At 45.4% G+C, this 16,713-nt stretch overlaps 1 protein-coding gene across 1 annotated transcript in view; it reads left to right on the forward strand.

Moving 5' to 3' along the window:
- LOC119432915 (glutamate receptor ionotropic, NMDA 2C-like) overlaps positions 1 to 16,713 on the forward strand; it is an 83,026-nt gene that overhangs the window by 5,936 nt on the left and 60,377 nt on the right. Inside the window, exon 2 of the mRNA XM_049658307.1 lies at positions 4,053 to 4,120. Coding sequence (XP_049514264.1) covers positions 4,053 to 4,120 — 68 coding nt within the window. The remainder of the gene's footprint in view (positions 1 to 4,052; positions 4,121 to 16,713) is intronic.

Below are 16,713 nucleotides of genomic sequence, written 5' to 3' on the forward strand. Positions count from 1 at the left end.
TTCTCGCCGACGTCAGGTGGTAACGCTACGATGTCGTCGTCATGACGTCGTCCGCCGCCATCGTCATGCCGTAGTTGTCGCGGTTGTTTCCTCATTCCGTTCTTTTTGCGTCGTCGACCGCAGTCATGCCGCAGCCTTTGTTAATGTCGTAACGCTGCAGCAATCGCGGTCGTGCCGTGGTCGTCCTTATGGTATCGTCGTCGTGCATCTTGGTGCTATGCAGCCCACAAGCCAGGGCAGCCCACGTCTCGGAAATCGTTTGCTCCCCAAGGCAAACGCGCATGCCGCTGTAGGATGAGTAAGTCGCACCAAATTTCTTTTAGGAGCGAGTAACTTTATACTTGGCTCTTTCGCCCGTTTTCTTAGTGGTCGGTGGTTGGTTGACTGTCACCGCCAATACAAAAGCATTGATGCGAAGTGCGAGTGCTCCTGCTGCCCTTTAACGGCGGGAGAGGACACTGGGAATCGCCGGTCACGCCGGCGCTCGCGCCGTTGGAGGTAACGCATTATAAGACGCATCTCGTTAAATGTATACATGTATTTCCGCCTATACTACCGCTAATGATGTGCTGCTTGATGGCTCCGTTGTCCGTGGAATGACGAAACGAAACAACAAGCGCTACCAATATATCCTCACTGCAACAAATACAGATCCTTGAAGAGCATCGTCTTTTTCAATGGAGCGGATAGCTTTCTGGAAGCGTTCGGCGATTCGCTTTCATTGAAAATCATTGTTGGTGGTTTTCGCACACTTATTTTGCTCGTTCTTTATACGTGTTCGGCCGCCATCTGCAAATAATGCGCCGAAATCGTGTGGCCGAGCTCCCTCCGTGGACACGTGCCAGCTCGTGAACCGCGCAACGACCGACATATTTCTCGAGTCCGCATACTCAGCTATTCCCTGGCAAGGATGTATCAACAGTCGATTATCCGAGACCCTATACTGCCAGAGGTATGCAGACAAAGAAGCCGCCCGCGACTGCGGTTGACGTCCGAGGAGCGTGGCTGACAAAAGCAGTGTCACGAGTCCATCCTACGTGTCAGACAGCGTGTGCGCTGCGCCCCGTGAGGAATGACGCAATTCTCGACGACGTTTATCTCCATAGACGCGCAGCGTCGGTGAACGGGAAGGGTAGACGGCAGCGAGGCGAGGACACCGCATAACGACAGCATCATCGCGCAGGACGAAGGATGCCTTCGGAAGAGCGGCGCCGACGGAATAATGATTCAGTGGCTGCGATGAAAGTGCCTAGGCAACCGGATGGGGAGGTCAACAACAGCAACGACGACCGGGGATACGTTAAGGAGTATAGGCAGAGTCGTGAAAGCATAGAAAGACGACGCACGGAAGCCGGGAAAGGGATGGATGGGGAATGCGGGGGCAGAATTGCTATTGGATCAAGTAGTGCCTTAAGGGTGCCTAAGACGACGCATAACTTCTTTTTTTGTGTGTCTGTGTGAACGGCCTCTTCTCTGTCTACGGCAATTTTTCTTTCGGCTACGAGCGCCGCCTCTGTACGACGTTAGCGAGTGGCGTTCCGTTCTCTAGTCGGCGTCTGTGCACGACGCCTTGACCGGTGCACGTAGTCTTGCAGTGCACGCAAGTTTCGTCCCCTTCGAGTGTTTGCGCAACTCAGTGAGCACGCTTGAACCCGTCCCTCTGCTGCTAGGGAGAGAGTAAAATATTGCAAAGGAGAGAAAGAGTTAGAAGCTGGCCTGGACTGCAGCAGGTGAGAGCTAAGTGTCTGAACTGCGGCTATTTAGCGGAGACGGTAGGGGCGATAACAACAGCAAAAGCGAGTTGATGAAGATTGCGATAAACGCAGAGTGTTCTGTACGCGTGCTTTCCGGCACATGCTAATTATATAGATGAACACGTTTGCGCCATCTACGCACTTTTTCGTTGCAGACAAGGCTGGGTCACCAGAACCGGTGCTATAGTTAAGTGGCAATGTTGCTCTCGTACACCAGTGGCGTAGCCCGAATGTATTTTTTCATCAAAGAATGTATTCGTATGTCCCAAAAATTGTGGCAGAAATAACTGATATCAATGCATCCGCGTTTTTTTTTGTCTATTTAATAAGTAAAGAAAATATCACACGAACTATATCAGTTCGAAACCAGCAAATCAGTGCATGCAGCTGATATGAAAAACCTAAAGGCCATGAGGAGAACAAGTTGAGGACAAATATTTTGATGAATCTTTGTCATTCAAGAATCTTGTTTACATTTTTGTACATATGCAACGGCCAGGCAAAAACCTCAATGACGCTGTCCTTTGTTGCAATTGATTGCGCAGGAGCAGCTGTTACCGGCCGTGTATTGTAATTACACCGATATTATAGTCGCAACAGTGAGTACATATAAAAAGCAGGAGTTCTGCCAAATATACATTAGAAATGCGAAGATAGAATGAAATATACAAATGCGAAGATACAACTTGATAAAGGGCAAAAACGTGTCGCTGGAAACAAAGTTCACTGCTTGTATACACAAAAGCTCGCAACAAGATATTTAAATATACATAGAAGTCTCCAATAAATCTACGTATTTAAGCAAACGTGACTGTATGTACACAATGCGTCAAACAAGACAAATAAACATGTTGCGTCGTCACAGATAGTAAACTTTACGCATAGAAAGACAGACGAGCCAGGCAAGAACAAAACTATGATGGCAGAAATCGTGACATGTACTTGGGTCATGCGGTGGTCGCGACGTCACCATATGGGTAGAATAATAGAGGAATAATGCAGAAATGAGTATGAAAATGTGTAATTTAACTTCCTGCAGAACGGCAACAAATATTCTGCACCCAAAATTAAAGATGGGTATTGCATCGGTTCAGTTGCGGGAGCACGATGTTGAGGCCCAACGTCAGCGTCGTCTTGCCCTCCAAGAACCCGACAACGGTGATGCACGCCTTGGAAACGCTAGCGCCAACTTCCCCGGCACGACGGCCAGGTTTCAACGCGAGTTTCTCAACCGGAACGTTCATGATAGACATTTTCGGTTAGGTGATGCCCAACGACAATACTCCCATTGCCATCGTGGGGGCAATATTCCCTACAGCAGACCCACCATAGTCACAGCTTCGCTGGCTTCCATCTTCACAGTCGTGGAAGGGCTTTGAACTTTTTTTTCTTTTTTTTTCAGAACGTTGATGCTGCACCAACAAGCTAAACTTCGCGCACTTGACATAGTCGTCTTCAATAAGTGTGGGCTCCTGAAAGCGGTTATCGGACCCGTTAGCGGGGCCGCGGCCGCTGTAAGCTAACCAGCGTCTCATACTATAGCGTGTCTTCGTGCAATCAAAGTTAGCTCCCCTCCACGCTACAACGGGAAACCGACACGCAGGATTTGCGTGTCCTTGAGATCGCGCGGAGCACGCTTCATGCCCGCCCACGCCGTTAACAGTGGGACTTGGTACGAAATCAATTTTGCACAACAAGGCGCGGACAAAGAAAGGGGGGCGGGTACAGTTGTTTAAACCGACTAGCCACGAAGTGAAAGCGTGTGTACGAGGTGCTACCTGTGAGCAGTCAGAACGCAGTTTTTGGCGGCACATATCTCAGATTGTGAGAGTGCGATATGCTTCGATTTTCTTGTCCTTGTTTTTTTTTCGTTTTTAAATTTCAAGTTGCTTCTAGGCGTCTCGTATGGCACTGCGAAATAACTGAAATCTTTCATTTCAGATATGTTCATCATTAATAAGTATTTTAAAAGTGACTAGAAGCCGGTGACATACTGTGTGTCTTTTCAACATTCACAATACACTATAAATAAATAGTTAAAATACAAAGCAAATACACAAGAAAAAGACGAAATACCGGTTTCCAGCCTTGCTGCGGTCCCCATGCCAGCGTTCCTGTATTATTTATTTGTCTTTCAATTTTTCGCACCGTCCGCGTGGTTTTCGTGTGCCAGTGTTTTTCTTCTTTTTTTACCCTTTCACTGTGCTTGTCTTATACCTCTTTCAATGACGCGTGTGTTAAAACGAACTGCTGGATAAGGTTCATTACACGCGCAATCTCCTTTCGCATCACCATCAGTGTCCATGTCGGGCATCGGTAAAGCCTCGGGACTCATGGTTCGAGACCTGCAGTCAATGGCCATTCATGTACGAGCAGCCTATCAAGCATCCGTCTGCTCTTATCACGTCGATTTGTAGAACTTGCCGGAGGGACGCCATCATTCGTGAGCAGCGCACGTTAACAGGCGCGCCATTAACCATTGATCACTCCAGGGTCATTTTTGTTAGTCGATAGGCATTATATGAACACTAAGGAGGAACATCGAGGGAAGCTGTTTTAGTAAATTATGCTTCCGTAATAGTAAAAGAAGAAGAAACGAGAGACCGCTCTCGCCGTAAGCGGTAGGGGCTTGATGAGCCAGAAAACAAGCCGAAATGTGGCAAGCCGTCTGACGACGCCATCTTGAAGTTCCAGAATCAGCGGGCCCGTTACGTCGTCGTGCATTTTTACATCGTCTGCGCGCGCACTGTGAATTGTCCTATCGACAAAGAAGCATTACAACGGCGTTCTAAAGTAGCCGAAGCCATCAACGTAGCAAGACGCGAGTTTTCCCCGCGCTGCAATGGCCAAATTACGAAACCAAGAAAGACCTCCGAAATTTGTGACGTCGATGCTGATGTTCGCGTATTTCGTGAACGGAAGCGTGGTCTTCATTTCTTATACTCTACTACACCGGCTAATCAACGAGAATTCAAGTTTTCAGAGATCACACGTTGCCTGTATAAAGTGATTTAGTGCTGCTCATAAGGAGCCCGTTAAGCGTTGCTTGACACATGTGCACGCGTCCTTAATTTAATTCGCGCGATTCTATATGCGCGGTTAGAGTAATTAGTAGGCGTCAATAAAGACAACAGGACCGGCCTCGTGAACTTGTAGTTCGCGTCGCACCGGCTGCTTAATTAGTCACCCCAGAGTCATTAGGTTGCATGCTTAAGAGGAAGCATGAGCCCGGGGCGCCAACTCGGATTTCCCTATTCAAATGCATGTAAAACGCGGAAATGCCTTTCTGAGGCAGCTGCTTAACCGACTTGAATGACGTTTGTTGCATTTCAGAGAAATAGGTAAATTAAAGCAACTGTAGGAAGCGTAATTTTTTATTCAGGGCCTCGTATTTTCTTTCTTCTTAGAAAAGTTGTAAAAAAGTGGTAAGATTAAAACAAAAACAAAAGCACGAAGTTTACAAATGTGTGACTCTTTGCCAAAAACACCCATCGAAAGTTCTGTAAACTACATCTCTACAGCGTTTAATGTGGACAAATACGATTTATTAGTTTACCGCTTGCATGAAAGTGTTACGATGTTTACGGGGTTTCTGTAAAGTCCTACTCGCAAATTAGTCGTGTATTTCCGGAGTGGTTCATAATACATGAACTTTTACCGAGTTAGATGTTTTATTAGGTAAACTTTACAGAATTGGAATGCAGTTAGTTCTTTATTTTTTTATGGCTGTCTTACATAGTTGTAAACTTGATACCGGAGTTTTTAGAAATTCTTAAATATTCAAGAATATTTGTAAAGATACGATATGAAATGAAAATCCACTTTTTACAACTAAGAAATTTTCAATTATTTTTTCTATAAGTCAAACAAACTATAAAATTCCCAGCAGTGGTTGCCAAGAAAAAAAATCTTCTTTCCCGTGTGTTTAGATAGGAGCTCCCGGGATAAAGCGTCCACGTAACGTTTGTTGCTGGTTTTCTCCTTTTTGTCTTTCGGAATTTCCTTCGGCTCCGCTATTAAGCGTTTATACTTCACTGCGTAAAGACGTTGAAGATTTGACTCCCGTATATTAATGTCACAGGACAGTTAGTCACCATTGCCCACAACATTGTCGCTGTCATCGGCATTGCTGATTACGTGTCATGTGACCATATTAAATCCGTTCCGATTGATTATTGTGGTTTCACGCCCCAAAGCAGTATTGCCAAACTAACCCCCGTATTCTCGAATGATCTTCGACTCGAATCTCTTCCTTCACTCTATGGAGATGATGATGATTTATTTGCATCCCCTTTGAAACGGGTCGGTGACACATAGTCACCTATCCTGCTTGAGTTAATCAGGTGTGCGATACATGCTTTTTATTCTAGCATTTTGTATGCATCTACTTAGTCTTTTTTTTTTTCTCTCCCTCAAAACGAATATATCTACCTTGTACAGCTATCCATACCTGTAACACATCCGATCGTAAAAAATTTCTTCCCTGCTTCTTCTTCCACCTATACACTAAACGTCTTTTAATTGCTTATCCCGTCTGCTGAACCCCGGTTGATGCTTCCATCCAGTTTAAATCCAAGCGCTTCTGGAAGGTGTATGCTACCAACGGTTCTCGCTGACTGAATGCCTTCGCATTCCATTAGGATTTCCTGAGTGGTCTCCGTATTCTTGCTGCCGCAGATAATTGTTGCGAAAATTTGTTCCGGTATGTTCTTGTCCTTAAGCAACCAGATTGTGCTTCAAATAGCAAGGCACTGTCCTTGGCGTTGTCGTACAGATTTTCCCTCGTAATTTCTCTCTTGTCATTCTTGTAAACCTCCATGGTCTTCATTGCTTACATTATTTGCATCCAATTTATTGTCTCTGTTTGTCTCACTTTCTTTTTCATTACTCCTGGCTCCCTATTTACACTTTCAATTACCTGTTCTTGGTTGCCGACTTTCTTTACCTCTTGCTCCATTATGTGTCCACGCTCTTCAGGTAAATAAACGTGTGATCTTTAGCCGCCCATTTGTTTTATTCCATGTTCCGGAGTCTTTCTTCAAAACTAATTTTGCTCTGCGCTTCCTTCACTTCAAAAGAGGTCCGACCCACGTCACCGTGCGCAGCCTCGTTTGTGCTTTTACCGTGGGCTCCGAAAGCCAACTGGCCTACCAATATTTAGTTAACTTCCAACATGGACAAGATATCCGATTTTGAGGACAGGATAACATTCGCGAACGTCAGCGCTGGCACCATTACTGAAAGACAAAACCACCTCATATTTATTGTGGCCCCAATGTGATCTATGTTTCATTACTGCTGCATCCAGCTTCCCGTTTATTTTCAGATCATCTTGATGGGTCCTTGATTAAGTTTTTCCTTCGTATATATGTACGCGCCGAGGTATTTATATTGCTTGATGAAAGGTATTACTTGCTCTTGAATTGATACGTCGTAATTACTTGTCTCTACGTTAAAGATCACAATTGTCGATTTCTCTATGTTAAACTTTAAGCCTAAATCTTTCGCTGCGCTGCCACGCATATTCCCGAGATCGACACAGCGTCGCCCCTCGCCCAATGAAGACGCTACATTGATCGAGAATTGTCTTAGAGGTGAAGACCAAGCGCAGTAACCACTTGTGTCGAGGGGTGGCGCTGCTATTTACTTTCTTGAGTCCAGTAGGTGTGTGGAGTGGAGGAACCTTGAAGAATGCAGGGGTACTAAAGGCTATCAAGAAACGCCATAGAGCAGCGATCCGGATCACTTTAAGTCCTTACCATCTTTCACTGTGGAACGCGGGCCAAAATCCAAGTACATAAGCGTTTTTTTTTTGGTTTTTTGTTTTTTGCTCTGCGCCTCCGTCGCACTGCGGCCTCTGTGTTCGGGAATTGAACCCCAGACCTGGTGCACAGCAGCAGCACGTCATAGCCACTGAGCCCCCACGTCAAGTCAATGACTCCGTTTTACTTGAGCCTGACACCTTATAACTGCAGCAATCGTTCACTGATAGTAACTCCTTTTTTGTACGTCAATGTCTATTTCGCATAAAAAACAGTGCTGCGTCATCACGTGTTCTTTGGCCTGGAACCTTCAATTTTTAACACTCCTCCCTGTTTTACTTTGCTCGGGTCTGAGGTTATAGTGTCTTTTATGCCGTAAGTGATAGCAGATACTTCTAACAGCGTGGAAATCTACACAGATACGGAATATATTTGGCTTAAGATTAATAAGGTTCACACAGACGCGGTATTAAATTAAAGAGATAAAGTAAATTAAGCATTCGAAAAAGGGAAGCGACCACTGTTACCGCGGTAGGTGGCTTGGTAAGTCAGAAAACGAAGTAAGGACGAAAGACCGGCGTCGGAGCAACACCACCTCGTCGTTACTCCAGATACATGGCGCACAATAAATGCGGACAAGAATTAGACTAGAACACACGTAGCTTCATTATCTTTTGAGTGAGGATTGATGAACAGGCGCAGTTGTCGCCGTTAGCTGGCGGCAGCTACCCTTTTTCACTTGGTTAATAATATAGATAAGAAAATACGGTGATGTCATACCTCCGGCTGAGGGTATGCTAAAGAAAATGGAAGAACATGACTGTCTGGAAAAGTTATCGTTGAAACAATGTGGGCGCATGTCGGGGATATACACAAGTTGAAATGCACGAATGAGACACAATTGTACACGATGCGGTGGATGCAATCTTCGTCCAAAATGGCACTGCCTTCAAAGAAGTGTTGAAGTGCTTTCAATGCTTCGTAGCTGCGCATGTATGTACTCGTGCCACTTTACTAGAGCTAAAATTCGCGGTAGTTGTTCATTCATAATATTCAAATAACAGTGCATAAAAGAAAACAAAAGAAAAGGGGAAAAACGCCGTGTACATCCATTCTACTCGCTGCCGTTTAACGTCATTCTTTCTCTTTCTATTTTTTGTACCTTAGTTATCATGCGCTACATACCTGAAGTCAAACTGTAGCAACTAGCCCAAACCGCGGCACTTGTGAGCACTGTATCTTCCTGCGCCACCGTAGATTTTGACAGCGTCTACTCAAACCTAAGTAATTATTTATTGCTATAAAGAATAACTATATCATGTCCTGGCGTAATCAACGATTGAAATCTTGAAAACATTTCATGCGTCAAAACGACTTACACACGATGCTATACTTTGCGATTCGTAAGAGCACACCGAAGCACCAGTGCTTAAATTTCGGCGCGAAACTGAACAAAATGGAAGTTTCGAATTCACTCTATCCGCAAGCAACGTAAACATTTCCGCCATTTTAATGGATATGTGGTTCTCAAACAACGTTTTACCAAGCTATTAAAACTGATTTATGGTTTGCTCCCCAGCACCTCTTTAAAGTTACGCGTCTCCCTTGCTTCCGCCATGTTCTACGGCTAATATATATTGCCCCCGCGAAAGGCCCCCCAGGGAGTGTCCTCCCAGCACCACCTCCACCTTCGCCCTCCCCACCTCCTAAGCACTCTCGTACTCAATTTTCCCCGCGTATAAAGCACACAATCGTTTCCCTGCGTCTTTACGGCATTCTCATTTCCAGTCTCCTTCCTGTTCTTAAACCAAAACTCTCCTTGCCTTTTCCCCCTACTTTGTTCGTACAGTACCCCTTCCCCCATGTAGGGTAGCAAACCGGACGTGCGTCTGGGTAGCCTCCCTGCCTTTCCTCTCTGCTTTTTCCTCCTCCTCCTCTTGTCTAACCGGCAACTGGAGTCACTGGGTATGTGCAGTTGGTATTAAAATTCCGTCACCAGCGTGACATTAGCATAAAAATAAATGTGATATTCGTTACCTTGTAAAAAATATTCCCGTTATTAGCATTACGCCTCTACAACCGTCACGCAAATATGAAACTAAGCTTCGCTTAACAGCAGTTGCCGCATCAGCGTGTAATAAAAAAAGAAGTTGTTTGTTTCAGAGACCGGCGTTGTCTTTCAATCTCGATAAGATTAGGTTGTAGTATTGTTCTGGCCTTCTGGCCTTCAACAAATTTCAGTCCAGCAGGCTCCTACAATACAGCCTAAAAATTATCTGGATTACGGAGAATCCTGCTTGTAAATAAAACGCTGTCTCGCTCATTTCCGTAATTCAAAACGGAAGAGTTAGAAAAATCTACCGTACGTAAAACGGAGAGTCTGGCAAGTGACGTAGCTATTGTAGTGATCAATATTGACTTCTTCCGTAATTTACAGCACATACTTACAAAACAGGCACGCGCACAAGACACTGCACTGCTTCGACAGTTCATGAGTGCGAAACAAAATGTGGTTATAACAAATCGTGCAACTGCAGATGAGCAAGCCGTATAAGACACGTAAGAACGGAAGACACGGGGCCCTTCGACACACAAGAATCAACCGAACAGATACATATGGCCATGCACTAAGTGGTATTGACTGGCGAAGTGAGCAGGGGTACTCTTAATAGCGAAGCTGCTCGCTGTCTGTCCGGCGTCACGTAGATCACGGGACCAGGAGAGAATGAAAGCCGCGCCGGAGCAGGGCAGGTCACGTGACCAGCAGAGGAGAAGAGGCGTGCCGAGGAGGAGGTGACCAATGAGAGGCCGCGCTGGGCGCGAAGGGGAGAGAGGCGATAAGAGAAGGTGTTTCTGTGCGGCACGCCCTTTCGGATAATGGGCAACGCGTAGAGCTGTTCCACGGCCGCTGGATAAAAAAAAAAGGCGGCTGTTCCATCGCCGCCCGCGTTTCCCTGCATTCGCGCCGAACGCGCGCGGTGTCCGTGACTGCAGCCTATGTTTCTGGCGGCGGCTCGGCAGGTTTCGGCCTGAGAACTGGACACTCATCGAGTAGCGTCGGAAATCTCTGCCTCTTCTCGCCTCACAACATTTCCATATAATATAACTTTCTGTTGTAGATCTGTGTTTACTTGTGTTTACGCAACTGCATCACGTGCAACACATGCATATGCAACACTCGGTGTAACTAACGCAGCTTCGCTGTTCACCCATCTTCATGGAGTGGAAGGGGTGGTAATTTTTTGTTTGATAAATTAAGGCTAATTCACTTTCGCATATGACATGTGTCTGCCTACATTTACTTTGGCAGTAAAGCTGCACACTACTAATTCAAGATAGTAAAGATACAAATCTAAAATAATTTCGCCCGCAGCATTCGCAGATATTTCATGCCTTTCACAAATTCCGTCACGAAACAGACATCGATTCCATTGTGAGTTGTGCAGAGAGAACGTCCCTGTTAGGATAATAATTTATTTGTTAAACAATGGCGGAGTGCACATCTGTGAAGCGCAGGAAGTTGTAAAATTTCGTGCTTTTACGTGCCTTACATCCGGATATCTTATAGCGGAAGGAACTGCCTGCTCCATCGCCGTCGTCATTACCGTATTATGTCCATAGAATTACGCATTTTTTGACAGTGTACGATTTCACTTAGTCCAGAAACGACAGGGCCTACGTGAAATGCTTGGACCGCAAGCGTGACGTAACTTCTTTCCTCATCTTTTCATCCTTACATTATCCTTTCCCCGAGTAGGGTAGCAAATCATCACTCCGCTTAGCTTCCTCAGTAAAGCATAAAAGTGAAAGTAAAACAAAGTCTATCTTTCGCCCTACATTTGCTCTTGCTGTTCTTTTTCCCTATCTCCACCTCTCCGACCGCAGCGTGAACACGGAGCGCACATATTTCATTTCCTTTAATGTTCCTTAAGGTCCTGGAGGGCACTGCATAATGGGGGCGCACGATCACGTGGTGTACCAGCATTTCAACGCAAAACATGTCACAAATAAACAAAAAAAAATTCATTACGACAATGCCGACATGGTGGCCATTTTGCTGCGAAACGGTACGATGATTGCCACGTTACTATCGCTTCTTGCACGCAGGGCTTTACTTTATTTCTGTAGGCATAAACTTTCTCTTTATTTTTCACGGAGCGTTCTTTCAGGCTTCTTTGGGCAGCAATAGTTGTTTCTTCGTTTAATGTTTGAGAGCAGGCCTGTGCGAGCGAACCAAAGTATAGGATCATAAACTATCTACTCGTCGGCTTCCTTCTCGCCACTTCCGCTCTGTCCGTACCGTTTTTTTTTTATTTATTCATTCTGGTTCTTCCGTATTTACTTGTTTCCCTTTCTCACCGAGACACAATATAAACGAAGGTTTTTTTGAGCGCGAACAGGACAACAACAGTAGCAACACAGATGAAAACAGGGCCCGCACCTTTTGTGTGTTTCTGATATATCCTCGTCTTGTTTGCCCTGAAAGCCTTCGTTCATCGTGAACCGACCCGCCTACCCCCAAGACTTCATATAAACCTACAGAGCTACGGGCCATTCCCTCCCAACAGTTTAGCCGCGCATGCCGTTTCCTGGCGAGCTGTCTTCCTTTCCTGTTTCTTTCTATCTTTCTTTTTCGGAGCAAACAGAAACCAGGCGCACCCGGGGAAGGGCAGAATAAGGTACGCAGTGAGAAAAGAAACTCGGAACTTCTCGAAGGGAGCCGCAGTTCCGAAGCCGTTAGCGCGGAAGCTACCGCTCGGAGAGGTGTATCCGGAAAAAGGAGGCGCGCTCTCGCGACCTCGCGTTCACGAATTCGCCTTCACACCATCACCGTCGTTTCGCTAACGTCCTCGCCATTGACGCCGCTGAAAGGCGTGGCCGTGAGAGTGTCGATTCGGTCGGTGGTTTGGAGCGAAGGCGTTAGGTAGCTCCGCAAAGTGAGTAACAAATGGGCAGGTCGACCGACTGACGCTTTTCTTCATCGATGTATTAAAACAGCTCAGCCGTTTGATGTCGCGTGAGATTAAAAAAAGAAATAACGTCCACGTCGTTAATGTCAAGTTTGGCGGATGGATGAGTTGGCGTAATGGAATTGAGCTCACTGAATTTAAGCTTTAAATATTTGAATTGAAGAGAAAAAAAGGAAAGGGTTAAGGAAGCCAGCATGCGGGCACAGGCTGAATTTCGACATCTTAATTTTTCTCGTTCTTCACTTTTGCATAAATTTTGTTCATTTCTTTCTTATGTGCTTTCCTGTGTTCCTTTCTTTTTGATGTGCTATAATTGTGATCTTTTTTTCTTTTAATACCAACGCAATTAGCATTTCTGTATACAAATTAGAATGACATTAGGGATAGACATGATATTCAACAAACATGAGTGAATCGAAGGTTCAGGTGTTATCGTTGCCGAGTTACAGGCTTGATTCCTGTTAAACATTACCCAGTGACAAGTACATTCTGTATTTTACGGAGTGTTTCTCTCATTAACTGGCGTTATCTGCTTCCTAAGTACTGCCACCAAATTACTGAATTGCCCGCGCTAAAATTCTACTATCAGGATAATACATGTGCATTTATTAGCAAAACGATGTTTGTTTCAAACTAACGCTTCATCTCCTTTAGAATGCTGGGTAAATCATATAGAAAGATAGTGGCAGCTGAGCGAATATTCTTTTAGATGTGGAATAACTTGCTAACGCAATCGATGGTTCGCCTTTCGGGAGGAACTGTGACTCTTTTAGGTGGGCCTATTCTCTACCGATGTCAAATCTGGGAACAAAATCAATCAGTAGGAATGCCTGTGCTTTCAAACTGCCTATTGGACGTTTCAATTGTGCACAATAATAGAACTTCAAAATCCTTGAGCCGTAATTTGGACGCTATGCGAGACGCGTTCTTGGGGAGACGAACTCTTCAATGCCTGGATGCGGTGCCTGGATGCTGGTGCCTTATGCCTCGATGCTGTGGCAACCGTACTTAGAGTATGGCGACGTGACAGTGCTATTTTGCCTACACGGGAAACAGGGCCACTGTAGATGGCCTAGGTGTGAAGATACCCTTTGCTCGGTGCTCGATAGTGGAGAATTTTAAAGCAAGCGTTTTATCCTCCACCCGCATATACAAAACTCCAGCCTTTAACTTATGTATTGCTGACATTACTGCGACAAAATGTTTCATTAGGTCGATGTCCCGAAACCATATGTAGTAAACAAGAATGAGAAAAAGAGGGGCGGGGTGTTACAGGATATATAAAGAAAGGTTCAACCAAATGTAGACGCTAAAGAAGAAAGCTTATGCAGAAACTCTACTGTAGTTGTCTAAGTATGCGTAAGCATTGTGCCACCTGCTCATCTCCACGCATCCCGGTGTCATGATCAACATTATCGAACTTGATCCGACAATTTTTCATTCTTATCAACCCTTATCGGTCGTTATTAACCTTACCGGGCTAGCCCCAACCCTTATCGGTTGTTATCAACCTTATCGCAACCGATCTGTTCCTTATCAACCCTTGTCTGATTTTGTCACCCTTATCGCACATGATGCGACCCTTATGAACCCTTATGGGTCCCTATCAAACGTATAGCACTTGATTCGATTCTTATCAACCCTTATCTGTCTTTATCAAGCTTGTCAGAAATGCTACGAACGTTATACGCTCTTATCGCTCTTTAGCACCTTATCCATCCGCGTCGAATCATTATCAACTGTGATAAGACTCATATAACCCATCACCACTCCTTATCATCCTGATCAACTCATTGACTGCTGATCTGTCTTATCTGCTTACCTGCGCGACGCGCATCACCCTCCGAGATCGGTGGCATTTCTGTCGGCGAAGGAAAGCCCCAACGGAAGACGCATCCCGCGACTACTGACACGCATCGAGGATGTGGCATGCTTGCCATTCAATTTTGGCGAAACCATAATTTTCCTGATGTTTACAAACCTATAAGTTGGCTTTACATGTGGTCCTAGAGATGTATTTTATTCAATCATCGCCACATCTTTCAACAACACCGCCATCGAAACTGTTCTCTTTTGATATTTGTTTTGTACTGCCGGTACAACACATTCATATGGCTCAGATATTTTCACCTTCTCCAAGCGTGGATATTTATCCGAGTGGGTAAGACACTCAGCGTTTGAGCGAGAGGTCGTAGGTGCGAAATTCACCACCGCCACCGTTTTTCCTTTCAAAGCTTTCCTTTCGAATTCAGTTTTTTTTCTATGGAGGGCATCGTGTTAAGTGTAACGGATCGACAGACAAACTAACGGACAGATTTCCTGGGTGAGTCGTCTAATAATGCTTATGCATTGAAAGATCGACATGGATGGTGATTCAAATTATTCGATTGCAAATAGTGTTTCAATCCCTCTATTCTTTCTCTTTCTGTCTCTTTATTGTGTTCATTATTCACTCATTTAGTATCTCATTCGTATCGAATTTCACATGAAATTACGTCGACATTGTCTTCTTTAGCATCAGCACTTGTTTGACCCTTGCTTTGACCAAGAGACCAGGTTGGTCAATCCCGGAGATAGTGCAGTCTGTCGTGCGAAGTGGTTAATTTTCGACTATAATAACGATAATTACACCCGTACCGTTAATTTCACCTGCTCTGTGACTAATGCCCGCTTCCTTTTGGCTCCACCAAGGCCGCCTTCTAGACATCATTGCTTCGCGTGAGTCCTGCTTAGTCCAAGCGAACTTGCTCCGTTTCTCCAAACGCGTGCAGTATGGTGGCTTCGCCTCAACTTGTCTTTTACTGTGGCAGTGCACCCTTTACAGGGATACAATGAAATGTTAGTTTTTAACGCGACAGCGTTAAGGCCCCCTGTCGCAGAAAATCCGGTGTCGGTGACTGTGGCGTTGTCCGTTAGAGAAAAATCATCCCGAACCACTTATCCCGGACCACGTAGGGCCTCCGCGTGGCGCATAGGCGTTGATGAACTAATTGAATTTCTCAAAGTAAAATATGCGCCAGAATATTCGCAAAGTACGACTAACACACAACCGACAAACACGATAGCGTCGGATTGTAATTTTAATGTACGAGAAAGCATAATTCTATTACGCGGAGACTCAAACACAAACCCTTTTTCCAGCTGCAGTTTGAGGTCTGTCTTAGTGGGAGTGGCGCGCCCCGCGCCACTCCCACCGTCATCGGAGCGCAGCAGGGACAGAGCCCGAAACCTCGAACTCATTAGTGCAACGCCGCGGCGACTTTACTGCGGCGGGTGCCACAGATGGTAACGAGTGTCAGTCGCATGTCCCCTTCAGTCACGAATTGTGATGGACTGTTGATACAAGTGTGAAACATACATACTTTTATGCCAGGATGCTCGAGACTCCACTGAAAACAAATCAAGGTGGTGGAATGACTCTCCGTGCATTTTGTGACGTGTCAGCATAAGTTCAGAGTAACTAAATATATGACTATTGTAAAGTCACTCGTGCTACGTTTAAAAGGATTGAATCACCCACTCGAATTACATGCACTAGTTATTTATTGGGGGCAAGCATTTCAAGAAAGAAACAAAATATTTCGAGGTTGCGAGCGACATGCCCCACGCCAAACGTCACGTGAAACATGGTAGCGCCTTCACGAAAGCGGTATTCTGCAACCATACATACCACGCAGAAGTAAAATGGCAGTAATCAAGGTTAGCAGAAGGTTCAATTTACCCTAAGCCTAATGTTTGTGCTCTATTTCTTGCTACCACTGCACAGAAATGCAAAAATAGGTCGCGTCCACAAATGTGGACGCCGTGACTGAAAGGGATATACGCAGAAGCCCGGCACTTAGGACATGTTCCAGGGTTGTCACTTGTAGATCACCAGCGCCTAGATGTCAGGGCGAAGCCGCCCAATGCTGCCGAAGACAAACTTCCTCCATCCATTAACCGTTACGGACAAAGAAGCACACATTAAAGCTCGAAACTGAGTGTGTCGTGTCCGAGCGCACTTTCCTTGACGCCGCCGTCGTTACCGTGTTGTCGTCGTCGTCCGGCCTCCTCCTCGTTATCACCTCCATACTAGCCATATTTTGCGAAGGAAACCGAAACTTTGCCCGCTGTTGCCATTCTGGATCGACATCATGCTGGTACGACAATATGCACGACGTGCACATCGCTACAGAAGATAAAGACACGACGGAGACAAGTGGCAATATGCAAACGCAAAATGCGAAA

Source organism: Dermacentor silvarum, chromosome 11 (genome assembly GCF_013339745.2).
Source record: "Dermacentor silvarum isolate Dsil-2018 chromosome 11, BIME_Dsil_1.4, whole genome shotgun sequence".
Lineage (NCBI taxonomy): Eukaryota > Metazoa > Arthropoda > Arachnida > Ixodida > Ixodidae > Dermacentor > Dermacentor silvarum.